This window comes from Spermophilus citellus (assembly GCF_964194105.1).
Source record: "Spermophilus citellus genome assembly, chromosome: 11".
Taxonomy (NCBI): domain Eukaryota; kingdom Metazoa; phylum Chordata; class Mammalia; order Rodentia; family Sciuridae; genus Spermophilus; species Spermophilus citellus.
In genome coordinates this window covers 81455989-81483851 of record NC_138192.1, presented here as the reverse complement: position 1 = coordinate 81483851, position 27863 = coordinate 81455989, and the positions used below count along the sequence as shown (strand labels likewise).

Sequence of the window (27863 nt, the reverse complement as noted above, 5' to 3'; positions counted from 1 at the left end):
ATCTCCACTGAAATTCAGTAGATCCTAACCGTAAAGGCTAGCCCTCACCCCATGGCCCTTAAGACAACTGATAAAACAGCCCAAACATAAAGGCCTATGAAATTAGCTTTGTGGTACATGACTAACCTGAATGGATTATCTCTCCAAATTCCTAAGAAAGCCTTCAGAAAGAAAGAGTACAACACAAATAAAAAGCAGAAATATGGGGAATAGAAATGATGAAAGAAAGAGGAAAGATATAAGGAAAAGCCCATTATTTTGTACTCAGGGAGATAAAGAGCCACTGAATCTATAAAATAAAAATAGGGTTTTATGAAAAGTAACAAAGTAAAAAGATCTCTTGGCAATTTAAATGTAGAAAATTCAAGTGAAGAGCTAAAGGGTAACAAAAACAACAAAAAATAATACAATTGAAGCAGCAACTGGAGAAAATACTTTTAAAATTAGAGTATCAATCTGGAATCTGGGAAGTTCAACACTCAAAATGGGGCAGAAAGAATAATCAAAGAAACAACACACAAAAAATTCCTAGAATCAAAGCAGGCAAATCTACTGGGAGACTCCACCAAGTCAAGTACTCATTAAAATGAATGAATAAAGACAGACATTTTGAAACATCAGGGTTTTTGTAAAGAGATGCTCCTAAATGCCTCCAGAGAATAGTAAGAAGGATGTCAGAATTCTCACAGTAATATCAAGTGATGAAAGACAGTGCCTTTAAAACTCTGAGAGGAAATTCTTTTTGACAGACTTCTAATCACAATCAATCCAGAGTAGAGACATTTTCAAACCTGGAAAGCCTCAAAATCTATACCTCCAATGCATCTTTTCAGGAAGCTATTGTGCATAAGCTCTGGCAAAAACAATTCTTTAAAAAGAGACAGTAAATCAAGAAAGAAGAAATCATCGTATTGAATAAACAGGAGATACAAAGTGAGACTACATCACAATGCATAGACAGAAACATGCCTGGAGAGTGCACGGTCCAAATGGCAAAAGAGAGATTGTGGAAAAAATTCTGCCCATAAAGGGCAACCATAAAAAGAAATCTATAGATCATGTGATGTTTTTGAGGAATTGTGGCTTTGGATTATCACTGTGATAGGTATATAAATAATACTAAGCAAATTTTACAATTGGGCAACATAACTCTAGGAAAAATAATAGAAAGTAAATAATGATAGTTGTGTAGACTGTCAGTGAACAATATTTGTAACTACTGATTTAACAAAATCTAGGTAAGGGAAGGGATAGGGAAAGAAAATCAGGAGACATGTGGATATAAAAAAGCAAATCCTGCCTACCATAAAAAGAATTAAATAACTCTTTTTTGAAACTGATTAAATCAAGAAAAAAGTACTATATCATTTTTAAATAGGAAGTAAATACTAAAATAAACCATTAAAGTATACCTCTTTGGGATGCTAAATTGCTCTTTTCATTTCAAGTATTTTATTTCTTTCAACTATGTACATGAATTACTTCAATAAGAAATCTAACTTTAAAAAAAAGGAAAGAAAAGAATTTAAACTTACAAATTCAGCATATTCAAAGAGAGGACTGAGGAACCAAAAAGACATGAAACAGTAGCCCTATCTATCAGCTACCTACCATTTACTTACTCAGCAGAGCTCTTAAAAGAGAGACCTCTCTACAGGAACTCCTATAACCAAATAGGGCTTCCCTCCAGGCCACAAATGACAAAACTGCAACAGCAAAACTCAAATGACAGACACAGAGGTACCTCATTAAATAAAGGAAAAACCAGCAGAGTCTAAATTAAGGATGCAATAATATTAACAGCACTCTAATATTAATATACCACAAATACAAGCTTCCTGAGATTTTTAAATTTCTAAATGTGATAATGCATAGTAAAAAACTAATTTGGGGTCATAGGTTCCAAAGCATCTGTGAAAATTAAGATATTTTATCTCCTGCCTTGGAATTTAAATTTAGCAATAGCATCCATTTCTGGACTTATCTTGATTGAAGACAAAACAATTATTCAATATAATGTAACAAAATTCAAATTAAGTTCATTTACAAAATAATTCTTATCAAGAACCCTCTAATCATGGAGGAGTATACCAGGCACTTCAGATGAAAAGCAAACACTGGTTTTTCTTAGAAGACCACTGACATGTCAAAAGAGTCTCCAGAGTTCTCAATAACCCCATGCCTTAGACAAAGCAAGAAAGAGTCAATAAATAACTATATATCATAGAAAAACCTGATAAACTAAAATTCTTACAGAATTGTTTTCATTTGGTTCACTTTTACCTTAAAACTCAGAAGTCAGTCACATTTGAAAATACAGGGGGTTTCTCAAAATGCAAGATTCCCTTACTCTTTAGAAGTTGCTTCATACTATTAATCCACTGGTAAAAAACCTAGATATATACAAGGTGTCACCACACCTGTAGTCTCATGTACTCCAGAGATTGAAGCAGGAGAACTGCTTGAGCCCACAAGTTTGAGACCCATGTGGGCAGCACAGCAGGACCTTGTCTCAAAAAAAAAAAAAAAAAAAAAAAACCCAAAACCTACTTAAAAATTAAGATATATATATATATGTATATATATACACATACACACACACATACATATATATATATATATATATAAAAACATACACACACATACATATATATATATATAAAAACATACACACAACACACATACATATATATATATATATATATATATATATATAAACATACACACAACACACACATATATATATATACCCACTCAAAAAAAAAAAAAAAAAAGATGATTTCACAAATTTATTTGGTTCCTAAAGAAAAAAAGTGGATCCAAGTCACAATAAAAGCCATTCTTAGGGTTAAAGCACACCTATTCAAGCACCTGTTTCAAGGGTGAAAAATAATACAAATTAGTAATGACTATTTTTTATTTTTAAAATATTTACAGAAAACTTCACAAACTTATCCATCTGTAAAGCAATAGAAAATGGGCTTGACTATTTCCTATGAATTCAAAATCTTATTAATGTTTCATTATAAATGTAATACCTAAAAAAAAAAAAAAAAAACTACCAGAAAAACTTTACCAGAAGCACCTTTACCTTCAAGGTTTCATCACTGTGCAAGTTCCTACCACAAAATAAACAAAAACAAAACCTGACTGTCCATTCAACATGGAAACTTACCACATTATCAATTTTTTTTCAATTAGACATGAAATATAACTTATGAGCAGGAAGATTCCACTGAACACAGAGTAGTCTGTGACCTGTGTGCTATTTAAAATCACAAACATGTTTAGTAGCATTTTATCTAAATACATGTTAATGTATAGAGATCATTGATGTCATATCTTAAACTTAAAAAGCCTATAATTACATATCTTATCTGAGTAAATATCAACTATTAATTCATTTCAAAAAACTGCCACATAAATTTATAAGAGAAATTTAAAGGGAAATAAGCTACACCATTCTAAGCTCACAGGCAACAAAAAGCTAAAAGTATGCTTCATTGTGTATTTACCAGCAGGCCTGAATATGAATATACAAATGAAATCATCAATAAAGAATACTATTAACACTTAATAAAAACTACACAGAATATCAGTGAATGTAAAAAATACAATATATTATATGATGAGTTTGAATGCAAAAACCACATATTTATTAAACACATGATTAACTTAAAAACACCAAGCCAATTTGTTTTAAAGTGCTGCTCATCCAAAATCTTGGACAGAACTATCATCCCAAAGTGAATAAAAAAAAAAAAAAAGAGAGAGAGAGAGAGAGAGATTACAAGGCAAACACTGACAATAGATATGGACAGGCACTATCAAACAAATGCTAACTGCTCTTTAAATAATGCCATTCTCAAGTGATACAGAACAGTCATCTTGACAGGATTCCTTTTTTGTATAAATAGTCATAAATTAAAAATGTCTCTAGATATTCTAAAGAGCTGCAAACAATACCTTATAACAGCAGCTTAATGTCTACTTCAGGAAAAAAGCACTAAAATCCTCTTCCATTGAAAGTCATTTATTTCTCTGGTGTAAGTGAGCCAAGTCACTACAACATCATCCTCTTTTGTAGAACAATGTAAATAACAACATATACACATCTTAAATTTGGTAGGTCACAAAAGTTAGAAAACAATCGTCTTTGAGGAAACAAGAAAATAAATAAATAAAATTAAATACTTTAACCCAACATTTGGTATTGACAAATCAGTAGTGTCAACTTCACATATGAAGGACAGCACAGTCTGGTTTTTAAAGAATATTCAAAATGTCATGTTATTTGGGCTAAAGATATTTAGAATATTAAGCGTTTCCTTTTTTCTTAAAGGAATTTGATACAATCACCATCAAGCTGCTATCATAACTCATTTTAAGCTGGGGTAAAGTGACCTTTTGGTCCATGGCACAATTTACATATATCACACTTCTGTCAAACTGAAACCTTACAAGATTTCATGTTTATAAGCTACAATACACACTGACCAAGATGTCAGTCCCTCACAGTTTTTTAGAAAAATATCTACATTTGTCCTTATGGATGTCAAAATGTTACAGCATCATTTGTTGTTTTTTTTTTTAAAAAAAGAAAGATGCACATTCATACTGTGAAGTTATTAGGAAAATACTCTTGCAAATAAACTATATAAAGATAAAATACACTTCAAAAGTATGTGGGTTGTTTTTTGTTTGTTTGTTTTACAATATTCTATAAAGTGCAGAGAAATACTAAGTAAAGGGAAAAACTACTCCCTATAACAAGTTGATAACAGCAGCTTTTGCATAGCAATACTTAGAGGAAGTTGGACACTTCAGTTTCCTCAGGAAGAGAAGGATGGAAGAGGATCTTCCAATTCAGATTTTTTTTTGGCCATAAGTCTGCTTTCTTCAGGAATGGTTGCTGATGCCAAATCTCCATTAAGTGTATTTCTTGAACAGTGAACAGGTCCTAGTAAGAAATTGATTCAAAGGTTAAACTCTTATCAGTATTAACTCCAGACCTCTATGAAAGAACATTCTCAATTCCCTGTTCTGAGACATGAAATTCCTTTAGCTTCCTATTAATATTTTGTCTGTTTAATAAAGAAAAATCTAACTTTTCTACTATTGACAATTATAAGGAGAATCCTCAGAGTTCATGAGATAATTATGAAACTATCTGAAGTAGAGATTTTTGATTTGTTCATTGCTAAAATTGTGGTTGGCACATAATGGGCAGTCAATAAATACTTGCTGAATTGAATTTAACCTTCCTTAATTAATTATTGCTCTTTCAGTCTATTTTAATGCTGTTATGTCCTCCTTGCTTCTATGCAAAGAATCAAAGATCCAAAGCAGATTACATGTCTTACCTAAGATCTACAACTGGTAAGAGAACTAAGATAAATTAAAGTCTTCCTCTTCATGAGACTTTCTAGGCAAAGTACCCATCTTTCCACATGGAATGCACCTCACAGAAATACCACTGAAACTCCAAAAGGACACAGCTGAATACACTAGCATAGTCCTGCTCCAGAGTAGATTATTTTATACATATTGTTTGAATGTACAAGACCATTTATTACTTTTCTAATTTAAAAAATATTTAAAAACAGAAGCAATTGTACCTCACAAGAAGAACATTTGTGAATAAAGACTTTCAATGAAGACTGCCAAATGCAATGTATATGCTTTAAAAGAAAGAGTGGTAATTCTCTGCTTTGTCAACTAACTGAAACACTAGCTTTAGCATAAACAGAAAAATCTAAGGATGAAACTTTTGACTTTGTCTATTTAGAGAAGTTCTGAAAAAATGAGATAATCATACATATTTGTGTGTTTATGTGTGAGATTAGTTTTGTTATAGTCCTAACAGCTGAATTATGGAATGCTAAATGTACTAAGGCATATAAACCTAAATCTTTTTAAAAAATCAGGACCCAGAGTCTTAAGAGAGAAAGGAACTAAGGAAAAATGGCTAGTTTTATAAAAACTTATCACAAAAGATCCTCTTTAAAAAGAAAAAAGAAGTATCATTTAGAAAAAAAAAGCAGAAGGCAGCACACACTGAATATTCTCAGGAGCTCTGGATTGAAAGAGTTGTGTATAAAAGGCATAAAGAAGAAGAGGAATACGAATCTATATTCCTGCTTCAGAAACACCTTTTTCACATAATCTGTTTAACCCTCTTCTCCTTTTCCCTTTCTCTACCAGGTCTTGCTCAGCTGGCCAGGAAAACTGTTTTCTTCCCTTCCCCTTCCCTACCCCCACCTCTTTTCCTTTTTTCACATCTCCAATGTTCCAACTTAAATTCAAAACGATGGTAAGTATATGTTCTATGTCAATAAACAGGTTATTAGTTCTATATTAAAGAAAGATGCCACTACCTTCTAAATATCTGAAAATGCCACCAGCCCCATTCAGAATCCCATTATCTGCATGAACTTTACCTCCTCCTCCAACAAAACTTGTTTGACTTCCTTTTAAGTAAAACAGCTCTATCTTAATCAGTGCGTCCTACATAATCAAAGACTAGAAATGCAATGACATGTTTTTTGTCCTACCTAGCCTTGCTATGATTTAGCTGGGTTGTCCTAGGCTATCTAAAAAATCTGACCACCATTTACTATGTCACTTCCTAAGAGAAATAAAATCGGTGTTCCAAACAAATGACTTACAAATGAACTTTTGGAGCACAATCTGCTCCTTAATTGGGAACTACATGTAATTTCTAAACCCCATGCTTCCTGGGAAATAGTAAAGACTAAACAGTAATAGTCTATTCGTGGCAATATAATAAGAAGACGTATTCGTGTTCACTAGAAATCATGGTCAGCACTGTCAAACTAGGTAACCTAATACACTTTCAAAGCTTTTTTCTCTTCAGAAACAAAAAATAAAAGTTCTCATACAAATCACAAAAATTTTCCTAAAAATCACAATATAACCCCTCTTTAATACAAGAGAAAAATAATGAATAAATGCTACTATCATTCACCACTACTACCAGACAGAATTATTGTCCTTAGCCATATCAAGGCACATAAGTAAAAACAACTGATTTGTTTTCCTTGGATTTAGAACTTGCCTTTATTTTCCCAAAAAAAATCCTACCTATAATTCATGCTTTCTTCTAAAATGTTTTTTTTCAATGCAAATGTAGCAGGAATAAAAAGATTATGATATTTTATATATACATATACATATATATGAATATAGATATTTACAAAGCAACCCTCAGCACTTCTTAGTTGATAACAAAGCTGTTAGTAACTAGATATATGAGCAGCTGTTACTGTATGCTCCAATGTCAGTATTCTTATTTCCAGAAATCACAGAGTCCACAACAAGTATGCTAAAAAGGCCAAAGAAAGAGACAAACTCCATCTAACTTACTATCTGGGTCTTCAAGGGGAATATCATTACAAGAGTCTGTATCTGAGTAGGTTCTCCTGCGTCGCTGGGAGAGTCGGTGAAGTGTAGATACGGGTTCTTTTATAGAGTAGCTACTCCTATAAATAAATTTTAAAAATTGAATTATAAGACCTTAGACAAAGGAAAACACTATAACTTAATTGGAATTTTAAATTATTTCTCTTAAATCGAAAGAGGAAATATTTTTATGCCCAACAAAGTCAGCAACATTCTACTCATTCAGGGGTCAAACTGTAAGCAGTCAACCTACTTAAATCCAGCCTCAGGTAACCTGGAGAAATGGCCTCGGGTTGAATTAAAAAGGAGTACAACGAAGAAATGGCTTCTAAAGAAGAAGGTCCACCAAGGCAGTACCCGTATCAGATGGTTCACTAATATTTGGAAAACAATTATGGGTTTTACAAGTGCACAAATCTGATCATAAAGGACATGACAAAGAAGTATACGGAAAATGCTGGTGGCAAACTCACTGACAGCAGCAAGAGAAGATGAAGAGAGCCAAAAAAAAGTTTTAATATTTAGTCTAAAAAAATTAAACATGGAAGCCAATCACCACCACCAACAGTACCTCAGAGGATATTTTATGTGAGCCAAATATTACTGTAATTAATGACAACCTTAATGCATCAGAGAAATTATATATAATTTATATCTTACTTCATAAGGCAGAAAGGGGAAAGTACAGTTTAGAAACATTTCTTTCATAAACTTAAAAAAATTGTTAATGATTGTTTAAGCTTCCATATTTCTAGAAAATTCAGTTGGTAAAACTCTTCATTCCCTGACATGGTTGGATATACACATCATCTCTGGCTTCCTCTGAGCATATGATGGTTCAATCAATGATAATATAAGTGTCAGAGAAAAAAAAAAAACTGACAAAACAGTAAGTGCTCAGAACTTAACATTTAGCATAGAGAAATAAATGCTAATGAAACTATAACTTCACCCCTTCCAAAAGAATCAAATAAGACAACCGCTATAATCTAAAAGACTATTACCTAAGCAAAACAAAAAAAAAGGAAAGAAAACTTTAATAACCTGGCATACTGGCAAGATCTAACTAGAAGGTATAATTTTTAAGTGTGTTAAAAGGAATATATACTAAAAGATCACGTGGATTTCTCTTTTCAGAAAGATCTTTCTCATTTAATAAAACTATACCTTAGCATGTATATAGGATGCTACAAAAAGCTGATGTAAAATAAAATGAGCCTCAGTTGTGCAGCCTCACTACATTAAGTATGCTTAACCATCATTTGATACATTTACAATACCTAAAAAAGCTCCAATGGCTGGCAAGGTGCTTACCTTGGGTAAATTTATTCACTCCATTTTTCTTTCCTGATTCTCCATTGGGACCAGGACCTGATATCAAGTTCTAAGAGATGTATATACACTGATACTGTGAGGAGTGAACCAGAACCACACTTTACCCATGCAGAGTTTTCATTCCACGCCACTGTTAGAGGCCCAAAGAATTTCCTAACTAGGCATAAGTTTGAAAGAATGTGGCCAAAAGAAAAGGTTATTTTACCTCTCAGAACTGCAAGAACCAGGGTGGCTGACAGAACGCTTCATCTGGAAATTAAAGAAAAACAAAAAACTTAGCATGATCCACATGTGAAGTAGAATAATGCAGCTCTGATTTACTATTGTTATGACAATTATCATAAATTTATACAGAGAAAAAGATGTCTGGCCAAAAATAAAACCCTATCTTAAGACTCAAGAAACATGATTAGCTCAATGTCAACCTTTCTCCTTAATAATAATCATTGACTGGAAAATTTCTCAACACATACCAAAAACATGCTGTATTCTTTTCTCAATACTAAAAACTACTATATGTTTGTATATGTATATATACAAATATGAATATGATATGTATACATGCATAAAAATATTAAAAAACAGTATATAAAACTAATCCAAAAGTCACACTTTTTGTAATAAAGGACTAAGCAGCAAGCCAGAAAAGTATTCTAATAAACATCACTTTCTTTTTCTCTAAAGGGCAGGCATAGATAGTAACAAAGCTTCTCTTTACCATTTATCATTCAGGTAGCTAACACACAGTGTTCCAAAGTGTGGCTTTCATAGAGAATAGCATGAATAATTCAAGTCTTTAAAGAACTCATACGATCCCTAAGTCTCAAAAAGGTTTCTACCACATATTTTAAACATAAATATCTGATTAAGCTGAGCATTTAATGTAACAAATACTAAACGTAATTTAGAAGCTTAAACTCCCATCAAAAAATAAAGGTCGGCAATCATATAAAACAGATGATTTCAACATTTAACAAGGTAGCAGAAAGGCAAAATTTATACTAAAGGTTTAAGGTGGTTGCCTTTATATATATGGAGTTAAGAATCTCACAAGTACAGGTCTAGCATTTATGTTATGCAAATGCCTTCTATACTTGAAACAAAGCCACTAGTTGATGAGAAATACCAGTAGAAATATCAGATATGACCAACCCAATTTGTAGTCCAGATACATCTAATATGACAGTCATTAAGACACAGATAGATACTAACATGTCTTTTAACAGAAATTACTTCCTTAAGAATTACTTCATCCGGTGATATCCTCACCACAAGAAGAACTCAATCAGTTGCCAAAATGACAACTGTCTGCACCTAACATGATGATTTGCAATAAAGTTAAATGCAAGTTTATTCTAAGATGGATTCAATAAACTTGATGAACCAGTTTTAAAGATCAGATTAAATAGTTTAGGAGCTCTCAAAAATTTCAGCTTCATTTTTAATATAAGCAAACTTTTATATAAAATATAAATTGTTTATTCACCAAGTACAGTAGTGCACACCTATAATCCCAGATATTCAGGAGGCTGAGGCAGGAGGAGTGCAAGTTGGAGGCCAACCTGGCAAGACTGTCTCAAAATTAAAAATAAAAAGGGCTGAGGATATAGCTTAGTGATAAAATGCCCCAGGGATCATCCCCAGCACAACAACAACAACAACTAGCAACAGTTTTTCATATAAATAAATAACTCATTAAAAAATTGGTTTTTTGGGCTGGGGATGTGGCTCAAGCAGTAGCGCGCTCGCCTGGCATGCGTGCGGCCCGGGTTCGATCCTCAGCACCACATACCAACAAAGATGTTGTGTCCGCCGAGAACTAAAAAATAAATATTAAAAATTCTCCCTCTCTCTCTCTCTCTCTCTCTCTCTCCTCTCTCACTCTCTCTCTCTCACTCTCTCAAAAAAAAAAAAAAATTGGTTTTTTGCCTTTGAAGACTGAGTTTAATTTCCAAGCTGCGTCTCTGGAAAAACTGCCATAACCCACAATTCTTGCTTTTTTTGTGTCAAACAAAAGGGCATAATTAGGAAAACTAAGTGGTCTCTAACCTAATATTTCTTAGATTAACTCACTGGATTTCTTTCTTTTTTTTTTTTTTTTTTTTTTTGGGGGGGGGGCGTGGTGGTGCTAGAGATTGAACCTAGAGCCTTGTGAGTGTTAGGCAAGCACTCTACCAGTTGAGCTATATGCCCAGCCCCTAACTCATTGGATTTTTTGTAACTTTTCTGCTGATTAAATATTTTGATTTAAAATAGTCAGTTATTATACAGAAAATACATATTTGACTTCTCCAAAGACATTTCCTAAAGAGTTCAATGCAAAAATTGTAGCAATGAAGTATTTTTATTGCATTTGATTCTATGTAGTATACCTTTAAAAACATAATAACCCAAGTACCCCTCATGCATCAACCTCAGGAACAGAGAGAGCACTGTACATCCAATTCAAAAGATTGGTTTCTTTTACATGTTCTAAATACATGTTATTTAACAATTTATAGCATATTTACAATTGTTCGAAAAAGCATATTTGTAATTGTTCTAAAAGGATTTACTACAGTCCTATGAGAGTACTAAAAAATAAGCAAAAAGGATATTAACTGACAAATTTCAGAAATACTGCACACTACCTCTCTCAACAATTCACACTAAATTTCAGCATAAAAAGAGGCTCTGAGGGGTCCTGGCTAGCCTATTTCTATCAGATTGGGACCAAAAAACCTAATTCACTAAGTCCACCAAAACTTCCCAAATAAACTGACCATAAAATTTATCTTCATGGTACACCTGTCTCAGAGGACATTAGAAAACAAAGCTCTAAATAAATTTAGGAATAATCTTTACTAAATCTCATGTAATTCAATTTGCTGGGGTGGGTAAGAGAACCTAGGAATAAATTGGATCCTATTCTTCTAACCAATACAATAACCATGTAGCATTCTTCCTCCTAAAAACACTTCGATGAAAAAAATTTAGTCTTATCAAACTTTATCTCACCTACAAGTTCCCCACAGCATGCCAGAGTAAGTTCAATAGCCTGAAAAGGACAACAAATCCTCCGCCCCCAGAGAAAAGAGCTCTGGTTGTTCAAGTAATCAAGAGGAAAGAAACCAACATTGGACAGGCAGCATTAACAGGTCAGATCCTTCACAACAGCCCTCTGATAGAGAAGACACTCTACTGTACAAATGAAGAAACTGAAGACCAGAGAGATTAAATGACTTGCCTACTTGGGGGGTTCAAAACTAATGCTGATTACAGAATGCTGTTCCCACTGGAACATGTTTCAAGTCCCTTCCAATCTTCTAAAGACATGCTTCATTGCATCTCATTAGGAGGGAAACATTGCCCCACTATAAAATAAGTGTGCTCACAACCCTTTCTGAGTCCCAGCACATATAGTGCATTACAATGTTTTCCTGGGGGCAGCAGCTCAGGGGCAGGCCTGTGCAGCCCCTTCCAGGGAGAGAGTAGATCTATACTCATGCTTAGCTCATTAGCAGAGAGGTCCAATGCAAAATACAGACTAAACAAAAAAATTCAATCTTTCAACTGTTTCTTCTCCATTGCCTGTTGCCCCCCACCCTTAAAATTAAAAACAAAAGAAAACCCAGAATCAATATCACTAGAAGAAAAGCAAGAAATTCAAACCATTTGAACAGGAGAAGGCGACACAGGAGAAACCAAGGGATCTGGATGGGGCAGTTGAAACATCTCGGGTTTAAACTTGGCATTCGCTATCTTCACACACTCCTCAAGCGTTGTGATGAATGTATTACACGTGGCACTAAGCAGAGAAGAGGCTTCGTTCATGTTCTGAAAGATTACACGTAAGGACTTGAACAGACTCACACACAGCTACGTGGGATCATACACATCCTTATAATCAAGTGATGAAACATCATTTCCAGTGGACCTATGATTAGGGTATGACTTAATAATTTAGGAATTACTTAAAATACACTACCTGACAACATTAAAGCAATGCATAAATATGAAATGTCTGCTTTTTAGGTAAACAATGTATGAAGTTAGATTCCAAGAAAATAAACTTTGCATTTAAACCAAATAGCATACTGAAAACCTGTGTATAAAAAATTTATCTTGGAGAAACCTTAACTGAAATGTGATTTTTCAATTCTCTATTAGAACTTTGAAGGTGTCATAGCAGTGGAACATTCTTGGGAGTTACTTAGTAGCAGCACAATTCTGGTCTATCCTTCCTTCACCCCATCTACTTCTCCCTTGGTAGAATAAAAATCCTAATTTTGTTCAGGGCGATAAGGGGGCCTAGCCTTGGGGGATGACTGCACACTCATTTAAGCCCATCTTGGCTATTCTTTGCCAAATACTCATTCCTCACACTCCCCCTAGTTTCTTTTGAGCCAGACAAAAAAAGATGAGAAGTCAGCTAGGGAATTTCTAGGATTTTTGCTCCATGATTAAAAACAAGAACAGTAAGTTGAGAAGGTCTCTCTACCCCTGGCCTCTCTGTGACCCTAGTAGTCACCTGAAACCTAAGGCAGGAGGAGAAAATCCAATACAAGAGTGGCAGAACAAGCCCAGGCCCCTGACGTTGACACTGAACTTTGGAGCAGTGTTAGAACATCTGCCTCAGGGAGCTTGTGGTAAACAGCATTCACCGGGGAGGAACCACTCTCACCTTCCTCACAAAGACCCTTCCCCCAACAGGAAGGAGGAAGATTTCTTGTTCTACTTCTACCACATTAGGCAAAGGGGACTGGGGCATGTTGACCTTTCACCCAGAGACTAGAGGGCTTACCAGTTCCCTTCACCAGAATGGGTCACCTTATTTCATAGCCAAACCTACTACTAGCCAAACCCTACTACTAACCGGGATTTTGAATCCTTTATGACTGATCTGAAAAGAATGTTTTAAGTTATTTCATAAAGATATTAACTCTCAGTAGCTGAAACTGAGACCTTACTATCAAAAGAAAGATTGAGTAACAGCTGTCCAGTGAATTCATGCACTTGGCCAAGAGATCACTGTCCAGAATGCTTCTCATCCCAACCTCCAATCATCAAAATGGTTGCAAAGACAGATTCCCCAGAGAAAAGGAGTCAAGCTTGACTTTGGCTAGACAAATAACCTAGAAGGTACTATATATTTCCAAAGAGTCTATAGCAGAGAGATTCCCAGAATAGATGGAACTAACTCACTGTGAAAATGCTCCCCTATCATCCTATAGGATGATGAGGACACCCAGGCATAGTTCAAAGTGGAACCAGACACGAGAGGATCCTTTCTTTTATACCTCTATGCTGGGAGATGAATGATTCTCATCATGATGAACAAATTCCTGGATTGTATGAACCTGCTGCATTAGGAGGTCACAGTAGAGGCGAAGTTCAGACATTTTGGTTTTCAGAGATTCACTGGTTTCACTTATTTCTGAAAGAAACATATATAAACATCAATTAGATCATTTTCATATTCCTTGGGCAGTACAACGAAATTTAATCAATTTGAATGGAAGGCCAAAAATACCTTTTTGTCCTATAGTTTAAGAGATATAAGACCTTAGAAGTAGGATAACAGAACCCTGAAAAAATACCTCTTTAGATAACTGGGGGGGAAAAAACCTAAAGGTCATATGTCTGCTGTGAAATTTACATAGATTAATTATAGATATAAAGTGAGGATCCTGGATGTTTCACACAGGATACTTCTACTCCATTACTTGTCCCCTGCCAATTGAAAAATGCCTGTATATCTCCTTTTATAAATAGGTTTTTGGGGTCCTTGGCATTTTTTTCAACTCTGATGTTTGCTTTTTCTCTTAAAAATATATAAATTGATAATTTTTTTAAAATTCTTACACATTAAAGATAATAATCTTTTATTATCCCATAGACTTTTATAGATGTTAGCTTTCTTTTCATTTTCTTTGTTGTAATATAGTGTGGCATACAGGAGTTTTTAACCTTCCTATAATTAAAAATACTGTATATAAATATTTATTTTTTTCTGATTCTTTCACTTCATTTCACATTATACAGTTTTCAGAATTTTCACTAACAGCTTACTTACTTCTCCTTAACTCCAGACAAACAACTATTCAGCCACCATCTCAGCCACTCATAAGCTAATTCCTTTTTTAAATTTTGGTATCAGGGATTGAACCCTGGGTCAAGGGGTGCTTAACCACTGAGCCACATCCCCACTCCTTTTTTATTTTGAGACATGGCGTTGCTAAGTCACTTAGGGTCTTACTAAGTTGTTGAGGCTGACCTCCAACTTGCAATCCTCCTACCTCAGCCTCCCAAGTCACTGGGATTACAGGTATGCGTCACCACACCTGGCAGGCCAATATGTTTTAAATTAGAAGTAAAAGTTGCAAAGGAAGAAAAATATATGAATATTCTGGAGCTTCTCCACACTCTCTAAGCCAGGCCAATGCCATTGCTTTCTGGTACTAGTCACAAAGTTACTCCTGCAGAATGTACCAAAGCAGCTCTATCTGCACATTTGATCTAACCTAAATCAATTCTTCCCCAAATTATAGTCCATTCCTTTGTTTAATTATGGTAAAATATACATAACAGAAAATTTGCCACTGTAGCCATTTTTAAATGTACAATTCACTTGAATTATGTACATTCAAATGTCATACAAACACTATCATTATCTGTCTCCAGAAGTTTTTTCATTTTTCTCAATGAGAACTTTATACTCATTAAACACTAACCCTGTTCCCTCTTTTCTGTAGGTCTGGGAACTACCATTCTACTTTCTGTCTGCATAAATCAGACTGACTATCCTTGGTATCTCATATGTGGAATCATCCAATATTTATCTTTTGTGATGAATTTATTTCACTTTGCATAATATCTTTAAGGTTCACCCATATTGTAACAAATGTCAGAATCTTCTAAGGTCAAATAATATTCCCTTGTATATGTATCCCACATTTTGTTTATCCATTCAACTATCAACATTTGTGTTGTTTCTATCCATTAGCTATTGTAAATATCCATTCCTTCTTATCAGCTTCTTAATTGTACTTTATCCATGATGTTCCTTCCTATATTTGAGTAGTGATGTAAATTCCATCCTCAGCCTCCATTTTTCAATATCCATAACTTAGTTGTCTTTATTAATTTAATATTGTTTTTTAAATATAAAAACAATATTTTTCAGTGAAAAATTTTAGAAAACACAGAAAAATCAATCTATGAAAACACAAATACTGTCATTATTTTCAAATTATATCCACATATGGTTCAATTAATACCATATACCATTTCCTTTGCTTTTGACATTTATTTAATCTCTTTGAATTAACAACGCACCTTCATGAGTAAGTCAAAAGGTACTAAAGGGTATACAGTGAAAAGTAAGTCTCCTCAGAAATTCCTTTTTTCAAAGTAACAACTTTGTAACAACCAACTCATATATCTTTCTTAAACCAGCCAATGAATACTGACACTATATTTAATTTTGAGTCCTGCTTTTATTTTTTTAAAATTTTCTATAGTAGTAGATGCACAGAATGTCTTTATTTTATTTGTTTATTTTTATGTGGTGCTAAGGATAGAACCCAGTGCATTACACATGCTAGGCAAGCACTCTGCCTCTGAGCTACAGCCCAGCCCCTCCCTTCATTAATGATTGTTTAACCCTGGGCATTTTCTCACATCATTAAAACTTCTTGTAAACATTTTACTGGCCACATAAAATATCAACTAATGGAAGCACCAGTTTACTTACTGAACCATTCCCCTCAATTTATACCTTTATACTGCTTACAAATTTTTAACTATGATCATCTAAATATATATGTAAGTCTTCTACATTACTGGTTATTTCTTTGCAGCAGATTACTAATAAGTAGACAGGGCAATTTATTTTATGTCTTTAAAAATGCTCTTGCCACAGGGGAAAAACTATAGTTACCTTTTTCCTTTTTAGTCCTAGTATCAGTCAAACATGCTTTGGAGCTCCCCAGAGCAACCAGCCACCTCTGTCTTTCAGCTGCATTTACCGCCTTCATGTAGAAATGCTGCTCTCCTGGAATAATTAATTCCATTCTTGTGTTGTCTGCTGAATGAACTATGATGATAAACAAAGGAGAGTACAGTTAAGAATGTCAGTAATTTGGGGAGAATCAAATCACCACTCTTACATAGTATTAGATGCTTCACACACCTAAACCAATAAACCAGGACTCACTGTGAAGGCAGAACCACTGTCTCAGGGGCTGCCCAGGGGTACCTTCCAAACCACCCTTCTTGCATGGACCCAAGAGCAATCTGCCAAAGCGATGGCAGCATATAATAGAGAAAATGGACAGATTAACTACTGAGAAGTGAGGCACTCCCTCGGGACCACCTATACCACCTTAAATATATGCAACTAACTTCCTTGAAAGCAGAATCTATGTTTGGTATCCCCCAAGCCTAGGATAGTGTCTAACATATAGAAGGAATGCAACAAATAATAATTATGGCCAACTTCTATTAGAGTTGGAACACCCCTCAAAGGATGTTAGAAAACCCCCAAAGCAGCAATGTTCAGAGATGGGACTTTAAGAAAAGATTGGATCATGAGGGCTCTAACCTCATCAGTGGATTAATCCATTGATAGATTCATAATTCAAATGGGCTGCTGGAATGAAGTGGGAACTGTAGGAGGTGAGACTAGTTGAAGGGATTAAGTCGTCCTTGGGAGTGTGCCATTGAGGCCTATATCTTGTCCCCAGATCCTTCCTTTCTCTCTCTCTGCTTTCTGGCCACCATGAGGTAAGCAGCTCTGCAGGATCACAGCCTCTCTACCATGATGCTCTGTCTCACCATAGGAGTCAGGTGATTATGGACTAAAATCCATGAAACAGTGAGCCAAAGTAAATCCTTCCTCCTTTTGTTACAGCAACAAAAAGCTGACTAGCATACCTTCCATTAGAACAGAAGTTCTGTGAAAAGCCCATCACAATCATCTGGAAAGCACATGAATTTTGAAGACGTTCACATCTTCTACTCCCTCCACTTCCCCTCCTATGTACACACCCCTTCTGATATTCTGACAGAAGAGAGCTAATCAAGAACAAATCTGAGCCAATCTCAAGTCTTTGTTGTAAGATGAAATCTGTACTTAAATGTCATTAAATGACGAGTACTTACTCAGCTCTGGACAGTGATGGTCGAGGGGAAGATAGGAAGAAAAATGGAGTCATTGCTCATATGGAACTGACAATTTAACCAAGGAAACAAACTAACACACCAAAAACCATCAGAACACTTACATGTTGAATTCTGTGGTGCAAGATTTCACATGTAATTATGAGAGAAAGGTTATAAGAGACATCAAAAAGAAAAGGCTTCCAGATCAAGATCTAATGCCAGCAGGATTTACTTAGGAGAAAAACAGCATGAGAAAAGGCTTAAATGAAAAAATAAACACAGAATGTACTAAGGATATGAGAAAGCAAGCCTCAAGAGAGCCTTGTATTGTATTGCAATGCAATATTCATATCCACGAATGGACAATCTGATGGAGCTACATTATGAGGGGCCCAGAAAGTCTAGCGGAATCCCTAACTTAGAGAAGTAATTACTGAAAACTGACTGGATGCTCAGTGCATTATGGCAAATAAGTGCCATAAAGGCACTTATATGGCCAAACTTAGGTGTAGATACTGAAAGTTACAACCACATAACAATCAGTGATAAGTGGGAAAGATTTTTATATCAGGATAAAACTACAAAAAACCCAAAGCTCTAAAATTAACTCTTTTTTGCTAATCACTAGTGCTGGTGAAAGCACCAATGCCTACCTTAAAATAATTCTCTGATTTCTTTCTTCTTCTTTTTCTTTTCTTTTCTTTTTTGGGTGTGTGTGTGTGTGTGTGTGACCAGGGACTGAACCAAGGGATGCTCTACCACTAAGCTACATGCCCCCAACCCCTTTCAATTTTTATTTTGAGACAGAATCTTGTTAAGTTCCCCAGGGTAGTCTCAAACTTGTGATCCTCCTGCCTCAGCCTCCCCAGTCAGTGAGATTACAATGGTGCGTCAATGTGCCTAGCTCAATGTTCTAATTCCTAATAATGTTGCTACAAGATGAAACTAAAATAAGATGACTCACTTTTAATTATGCCAGAACCTATGCATCCAATCAAGGATGGTCCTCTCCAAAGCTGTCACCTGAGAAGTTAACAAACTTAAGAACAAAACTTCTAATACATCAAGTCCCTAAGAAAAAAAAATGATGGATCAGACCTCTATAGACAGAACTACAAAGCATTACTGAGGAAAATTAAATACCTAATTAAATACAAGGCCACATCATGCTAAATCAATATTGTTAAGAATATAATTCTTCTAAAATTAACCTATAAATTCAATGTCACTCCAGCCAAAATTCAGTGTGGAAATTTACAAGCAGATTCTAAAACGTATAAAGGAATGCAAAGGGCCAATAGCCAAGATAATACTGACAAGGAAAAAAGTTTAAAAAACTTAAGACTACAGGATACAAAGAATATAAAGCTAAAGAAATTAAGACAGTGTGCTATTGGCACAAGGATAGAAAGAAAAGAAAGAAAAAACCCATAGAATTAAACAGCCTAGAAAGACCCACAGAGACAAAGACATCCCTATAATGCGGGGGGGCGGGGGGCTATTTTCAAAAATGTGCTCAGTTACATATATCCATATGGAAATAAAATGAATCTTGATTCTTACCTTACATATCTAATTTGAAACTAAATATAAATGGTAGAACAAGAAAACTTCAAAAAAGTGACATAGAAGATGTCCTAAAAGGGGAATCAAATGTTCTAGTAAAAATTATTTGCAAAATGGACTTTGCTGAAATTAAAAACTTCTGTTCATCAAAAGATACTAATAACAAAATGAAAATACAAACAGAGTGAGAGAAGATACTTGTAATACAAAAACTCATTCACATTATACAAAGTCCTGTAAATCAATGTAAGAGATAGTCAAGTTCAGAAAATGGGACAAAGAGTTGAAAAGGGACTTTAAAAGAAGAGGATATTCAAATGACTATTTAATATTCAAGAAGAAAAAATACTCAACATCATTAGTTACTGAAAAAATACAAGTTAAAGTCACCAAGAGATACCAGTAATACCTATAGAAATATTCAAAATTTTAAAAAATTGGAAATGTCAAGTTTTGATGAGACATAGATCAAGTGAAATGCTCAAAGTCCTTCTATCAATAAGTTGATATCAATAAGTTCATAGGACTTTGGAAAACAGTCTGGAATCATCTCTGAAAAAGATTCTCCCCTTAACCAAATTTCAGTCAGGATCTTTTGGGTCCTCAGCTCCACTGGGCTTCCATCTCCATGCTGATAGAGAACAGTTTCAGCAAGAACTCTGCCAAGTCAGAATCTCCCATCCTGGATATCTCTTTACCCTTGTATATGAACAAATTTCTTTATTCCTTTCCACCCTGCTGGAAGTAACTGATCACCCTGACCTACCTCTGCAAGAATCCTGTTAAGTGGGTTTAGTTAGAATCCCCGGTGTCCCTGAAGTTTCTTCTTAGTAACTTTTCAACTGCCAGTTCTCCTGTCCTGCATTTGGGTTGTCAGATCCCACTTTTCCTTGTTGTATTCAGAGTTGAGCTCATTTTCTTTCCTCTGCTACAAAACCCACTCCCTATATCTATCACCACAGTCCTAAATAAAGCATGTCATACTATTTTAACAAATGTCAAGAATGTTTTTCTTTAACACCTCTTAAAGCTAAATATATAAAATATTCAATGCCTCAGCAATTGCACTCTATTAGACATATACTAATTATAAAGGCCTACTTATGTTTGATAAAAGAAATGTGTAAAATGTTAACATTACTGAACTATACATTAAGAATGGTTAAGATGATAAACTTTATTTTATATTTATTATACCACAGGAAAAATTTTTTTAATTAAAAAAATGTTCATGATAGCTTTACTCATTATAGTCTCCAAGTGGAAATAACCCAAAAGTTATGAACTATTCACACACAGGAATACTACATAACAATGACTGAACCACCATGAAGTAGAATATGGTTGGATTTCACAAAAATAATGCTGAGTAAAAAGAAACCAGACACAAAAGAAAATACTGAACTGCTCTAGTTATAACAGGGATAAAGGCTAGATGACTGATGACATTTTAGGGGATAAGTGGCTAAGCGGACCCCCACAGCAGATTTCTGAGTGTCTGGTGATAACCTAATTCTTGATCTGTGGTGGCTACACAGATTCTTTCACTTTTAACGTCTGAACATTTTTTTAACATTTATGATCTTTTCTATGAGTTTGTTATTCTTTAATAAAAACGATTAAACCAACAATGACAACAAAAAAGATGTTGCCATGGTTTGAAACTGTTTTGGAATAAGAATTCCACAGCTGTCATTTAAATATTTTCAAAGATGGCAAAGCTTTTAACTTTGTAGTTTTGATTTATGACCAGACCTCATCTGGGATTATCAGGAATGAGATAAACAAACCTTTTTTTAAATAAAAACTCATGTTCTGGATGTGTTCTTCTTGTGCATTTATAAACTAGCTCATAAGGCAATTTCAAGAAAACACTTTTAAAATGTTATAGGTGGTGATAATATAGTTGAAAATAATTACAGACACCAAAATGAATATATGGAAAGCCAACACTTTTTTGGGTATATGTTTCAGTATATTTGTTAGAAACATGCATGTAATAAAAAACACCAGGCTGAAGTGCTTCTATCTCTATTCATGTAGCCAAGACTCTCTTCCATTAAAATTGTAATAACAATCAACTAAAGCAGACATGATACAATCACTGGGCACATGCAGTTTGGTGAAAGCTCCCCAGAAGACATCACCTTCTCCTCTTTGAGAATATGGATAATGAAAGAACCTACTAGTAACTCTGAGATGAGATAAAGGTGAGGAAACAGATGTTGTAGATAAAGAATGTGCATCCAAAGAAGAAAAATACCCTTAGTCTCCTTGGGTAAATCTAACTAAGAATTACTAGAAAAATCACACAGAAGTAGCAATCTAGCCCTGGAAAAAGTAACACAATGCATTAGCTGCTGCTCTGGTTGAATCTAAGAAAATGTAGAGAGGTAAAGCAACTCTGGAGTACCTGGAAGCTATGAGCAAGAGCTCACCATTTCCAAAGAACTATTCTTTACAAAGGACAAGTATTCAGGCTACAGAAGGGGGATGAGAAAAGCCTAGAGAGAATTTAACACACACTCTTCTAATGCTCTAGTTTTTCCTCAATTCACTCTGGAATTCAAGACTTTTCATTATAATTTTGTCTGATTTCATAGTGCCTATCCCCACACCAACCACCCCCAACCACAAATATAAATGAATCAATGATCCATGAAACATTCTGGAAAATTACAGCATGACCTAGTGCTTTATTCCTCCCCCTTTAGAAGGGAAGGAAATCATCTCTATCATCTAGAACTTATCTCCAGTTCAGCAGATAATCAAAGCTTATGCCTCTGACTTTATCAATACCCATCAGAGTTGGCATGGTCATCTTCAGAGCTCAACTTTTAATCTTTACAATACCTTTCTATAAGAATTAAATCGAATGCACATGGAGGCATCATGGCAAAAAAGTGGCATCCAGCAAAAAACTGCAACGGTCAAACTGGAAAAGTAGCACAGTTACTCTGAATTTCAATTCATAGTACATTTATAAAGGGAGAATTATCAAAACCAATGCTATATGCCACTCCTGACTGCTAAAGAAATTAATAGCACTAAAAAATTGCTACATAATTGGAAATCCTTTTGTCCTCATTTGGAGCATGCTATAGAACCTTTATTACCTAACCTCAAATTCCTAATTACTCACCTTTAATTTCACAAACTGCCATCTTTATACTTCCTTTGCTCCCTTTGCAAACATCATCCTGTGAATCATAGTAGGATAGGATGCCATTATCTAAAACAAACCAGCGAGGTTGCCAACCTAAAATCATAAATAACAAAGGTTAATAAGAATTTACTTTTATCCCATAGAAAATTGTGATTTCAAGCCCTGCCATATACATGATTTCTTGGCTCTCAAGAAACATCTGACAATAAAATTTTTAATGGTCAACACTTGCCCAAAATGTCCTTGCTAGAGAAATGGTTCCCTGGAATCATCTTCAATAATAGCCCTACGCAAGGTACAACATAATTGCTCCTTTTCATGAGTACAGACTGATTATCCCTTATCCAAAATGGACCAGAAGTGTTTGGGATTCGGACTTTGGAATATTTGCATATACACAATGAGAAACTTTGGGAATGGGCCCCAAGTCTAAATACAAAACTCATTGTTTCATGTACACCTTATACACATAGCCTGAAGGTAATTTTATACAATATTTCTGGTTCTGTGATTCATCATATGAAGTGATATGTGGAATTTCCTATTTGTAATATGTCAGAACTCAAAAAATTTTAGATTTTGCAGCATTTTGGATTTCAGGTTATCAATGCTCAAACTGGAACAGTAACAGAAAACAGGGATTTTAGACTCAGTTCTACATTCTTTTTAAATAACCAGGGGCAAATCTTTTCATTTCAATAACTAAAGTACCCAGTCTCCAAAACAAGTAGGTTGCACAAGATGACCCCTCAGCTGCGACCTAACCTTCTAATTCTACAGTGGCCTTCCCTTCTCTTAGAAAATACATTGCCTAAGCAAACTCCCTTAAACACCATATAAGAGCTAAGTGAATTCCAATCTTTACACAGACTCTATAACCTATGTAAGAACATATATTCCCCATGACCTCCCTTCCTTCCTCTGATCTGCTACAGACTTGGCTCTAAGGCAAACCTGGTAAGTAGGAAGATGGTTTTCCTTGGTGCCCAACTCCCACTCCTCTTGCAAACCAAACTCCATGTTCCCTGGAATCTTATCAAGCATGCTACTAATTTATAACAGTTCACTAACTAACAACATGGTGACCATGCTGGAGGCAGTGTGACTGTCCTTGTTCTTTCTGTAACTATTAATTCACAATTTGGCACAGGTATTCTAGGCTAAAATGTACCACCTTTTAAACCACTGGGGTTCAAATCCTGCTAGATTTAGCTATAACCAGTTATATGCTTAATCAATTCAGCTTTTCCAAGGCCAGATAGTACCAAAAAAGGGCAGACAGGTGAAATATTCTTAAACCTTGCTTTACAAATCCAGGACTTTCTTCCCTAAAAGGCTTTACCTATAACACTTTTGAAATGACAGCACCAAGTCATCATTAAAAAAGTTAAATTTTTGGTGGCACATGCCTGTAATCCCAGTGGCTTGGGAGGCTAATACAGGAGGATCATGAGTTCAAAGCCAGCCTCAGCAAAAGTGAGGCACTAAGCAACTCAGTAAGATCCTGTCTCTAAATAAAATACAAAATTGGGCTGAGGATGTGGCTCAGTGGTTGAGTAGCCCTGAGTTCAATCCCCAACTCCAAAAAAAAAAAAAAAAAAAAAAAAGAGAGAGAGAGAGAAGTCAAAAAAAATGTTTATAAGAAAGTAGAAAATGCTATAATACAGTTCAGAAAGATAAATGTCCAAAATAAATAAATCAAGCAGCCTTAGATGCCTGGAAAATATTTTTTGCTGTTGCTTTTTTTGGCACTGGGGATTTTAACCCAGGGATGGTTTACCACTGAGCTATATTCACAGCCCTTTTGATTTTTTTATATTGAGACAGTCTCATTAAGTTGCTTAGGGCCTCAGTAAATTGCTGAGGCTGGCCTTGAACTTGCAATCCTCCTATCTCAGCCTCCTAAGCTACCAGAATTATAGGAGTGCGCCACCACACCTGGCTTGGAAAATCCATCTTTAAGAATGCTATATACCCTAATGCGGCCTGCCAAATTAGAAAGTTCTTTTGAATACATGGACTTTATCATGTTCATCACTGCATTCCCAGCAATTAGAATGGTGGTTGGTGCCTGGCGTAACAGGTGTTTAAAAAATATATTTCTCAAGTGACAGAAAAAAACAAATGAATGAACACCATAAATGTGAGATCTTGCTACGATCCATAAAAAACAGACATTAAATATTATTATTCATAAGTATTGAACATGTATAGAAATGATGAAAACATATTTCCAAATAGTAATTCACCTTGGTGAGCAAATTATAAGCAGAGTATGAAAGTACATTCCTCCACCATAGATCCAGTGTACCTATAGGACAAAGTATGATTCTGCAAATGTGGATTATTGCAATCCAATATCAATTTAAAACAAATATTGAAGCCAGGCACTGTGGTACACTTCTGTAATGCCAGCAACTCAGGAGGCTGAAGAAGGAGGCCTGCAAATTCAAGGCCAGCCTAGGCAACTTATTAAGACCTTGTCTCTAAATAAAGCAAAATGGGCTGGAGATATAGCTCAGTGGTACAGTGTTTGTCCAGTATGTTTACCAAAAGCCCTGGGGTTGAGCCCACACATACACACAACAAAAAAAAAAAACAAAAAAAAAAAAAAGGTTTTGTTTTGTTTTTTTAGTAAAATGATTCATTTCGAATTTGTAGGAACACAAATGGTGACCATGGTTGAATATATTATTCTAACCAAGTCTGTTAATAATCACTATATACCTTTTTTGAAGAAATATTTAACAACCCAACCTGTTGTATAAACATTTACACAATATAGGACTGTACCTGTGGAAAAGATCCACACATTACTCCCTTTTAAAAATTCCTCTTTAAGAAAAACAAAACAAAACACATATTTTTATATCAAACTACCAAAAGTTACCAAAACTCTTATTCTACAAAGGATTCCCAAATTACACTAATTTAAAATTTTAAGGACACAGGAGGTCCTTAAAAACCACTTAGCATGGACAGCTGCTTGTCCTATAGACCCAAGATGAACTAATTAATAATCAGCATGTGGGGGAGCCAGACTTAAATTTTAAAAATGGAATCCTTCCAAACCAAAGATTTCATTTCAGCAAACTCTACATAGCTTACTAGAAGTTACCTAAAATATTCTGCAAAGACTAAAACCTAAGACACAGCTGGTACTCAGTACCAAAGGAAATGAGGAAACTGCCAAGACCACATTTCACTCCAAGTGAAACCTCACCTTAAATTATGACTCATCTTGGTAACTGCCATTGCTCTGGGCTACTCAGAAATGGTTCATCTGGCATGAACTCCCAGGACACAGTGCTTACAAATATTTGCAATGAAGCAATCACTTGCATCTCAAAGCATAGAAGCTATGGACTCACCATTAATGTGATACCTCAACCAAACACTAACTGTGCTTCTCACAACCACCCAAATGAAAATACTTAATAAAAAATATTTGTCTTGGGGTCAGGGGTGTAGCTCAGTGGTAAAACACTTGCTTAGCATGCGGAAGGCCCTGAGTTCACTTCTCAGCATCACCAAAAAGTTTTTTAACTTAATGTTTTTAAATGTGCCTTATTTTTTAAAATGTTTCCTGTTAAAATATGATAGTTAAGGAAATAATTTTTTATTTTGAACAAAATAAAACATCAGTGATTCAAAAGTATCTGCTACTGTATATCTGGCTTTAAGGTTCTAATTAACCAAAAACCAAGAACAACTATGGCTCAGTACCTATGCCTTATAGTGTGTATATGCAGATTTTGCAAAGTCCAGTGAACACAAGTTGAGTACAGCATATAATCACTAAAGGGTTCAATATCTTTGGCAGAGTAAGTGGGCAGCAAGTCAATATTTGCCATTATGTTTAACTAAGAAATGTGTTTACTATTCCAATGTTTTAAATACATTCCCCTTCCTCTTATTTGGTGAGATAACAGAACTCAGGAATAGGAAGACACTTCCAGTTGTTGATCACCCAGGCCTAACAAAAAGACTGAGATCCTGAGAGAACAAGCTATTTGCCTAATTTAGCGCTGACTGATAGTAGAGACTGCACTACAATTCAGACTTAAGAGCTTTTAATAGCCTTCATTATCATGGAAAGTGGCCCTTTCCACTGAAGCTACTAACAGTATGTAGTTCTTCCTTCCAACCCATCTCATGGATGAATCTGACAAGCCTGCTCCATTTCTGTGTATTGCACTTTCTTGCACTATTTCTCAGTTACCTGAATTCCCAAACGTTCGGATACTTCGTTGAAAACCAACCCTTAAAAGAAAAACACCTGGGGACAGATTCCAAAACCATGCTTGCTAAGTTCAACAAGTGAACTTCTAAAATCAATAGTGCAGGTGGTTAAAAGGAATATTGAAAACATCTCTTAAAATTAAATCTTGATCCTAAGAGTCCAATCCTGTCCAATACTCCGGACAACTCAGTTATTAACAAAACACTGACTATTAAGTGTGAACAAGGGCTGAGAATGCAACACACATGGGGGTGACTGGGAATAGTTCCGGAGGCTACAGGGGGCAATCAGAACTATTACTACACACAGCAAAGAAGTGGTCTGGTGCACGTCCCATCCTCAGGAAGGTGCTCAGTCTCGAACTCTCCTCGGCAGAGGCCAGATAGACTCCACGAGGGACCCAGAGGGGGATTAAGCTTTGAATTCGCTATGAGGGTCACCACCCTCCAGGCAGAGAGGGGTCCCCTGACCCACCATCTCCACAGCCTAAGCCTGCCCAACCCTTCCGCCTCTCCCCGCTGACCCTGGACCATGGGAGCCCCGATACCTGTGAGATAGTTGGTCCACTTGTACAGAACCCCCTCCATGCTTCAGAGCCCGGCGCCGCGCATCCTCCTGGCCAGGCGCCGGCCGCGCAGATGGGGGTAGGCACCGGGTCTGGGGCAGCCCCTCCCAGCAGCCCCTCCCGGGCGCCCCGGCCCCCTCCCCGGCTCCCGCCGGTCCTAAGCCGCCCTCAGCCCGCGCGCGCCGCCGGGACGTGGCGGCTTAGAGGCCGGGACGGCGGGTGCCGCGTGGTGCTCCGGGGCCGCGAGTCGCGCGCTCAGACATCCCGGGCGAGCCTCGGCGGCGGCGACCGTGGCAACGGTAAAAAGGCGACCGCAGCCGCCCTCCCGCTCGCACTTCCGCGGCCCGGTGGCTCTCTTCCGCGCCCCGGCGCTTCCTCCTCCTCGCCCGCCTTCCTTCCCCCGGGTTCCCCGTTTGTTTTCA

The 27863-nt window shown here is 35.8% G+C and overlaps 1 protein-coding gene across 1 annotated transcript; it reads right to left on the bottom strand.

The window, feature by feature from the left end:
- Nucleotides 1-2734: 2734 nt before the first annotated feature.
- Nucleotides 2735-27863, bottom strand: PLEKHA3 (pleckstrin homology domain containing A3). Its single transcript, XM_081262158.1, has 8 exons — nucleotides 27424-27863; nucleotides 22610-22726; nucleotides 16679-16834; nucleotides 14037-14173; nucleotides 12409-12573; nucleotides 8963-9006; nucleotides 7387-7502; nucleotides 2735-4960 (listed from the first exon to the last, which is right to left on the bottom strand). The coding sequence occupies exons 1-8, from the start codon at nucleotides 27461-27463 to the stop codon at nucleotides 4833-4835; spliced, it is 903 nt and encodes a 300-aa protein (XP_081118284.1). The 5' UTR covers nucleotides 27464-27863; the 3' UTR covers nucleotides 2735-4832.

What these genes read in the sequence shown, in the direction of transcription:
- PLEKHA3 (XM_081262158.1), bottom strand. Translation starts at nt 27,463, where the DNA reads ATGGAGGGGGTTCTGTACAAGTGGACCAACTATCTCACAG. An exon ending in GTGGACCAACTATCTCACAG is followed by an intron (nt 22,727 to 27,423) that starts GTATCGGGGCTC and finishes TTATGATTTTAG; the next exon opens with GTTGGCAACCTCGCTGGTTT. An exon ending in TAGGACTAAAAAGGAAAAAG is followed by an intron (nt 14,174 to 16,678) that starts GTAACTATAGTT and finishes TGTTTCTTTCAG; the next exon opens with AAATAAGTGAAACCAGTGAA.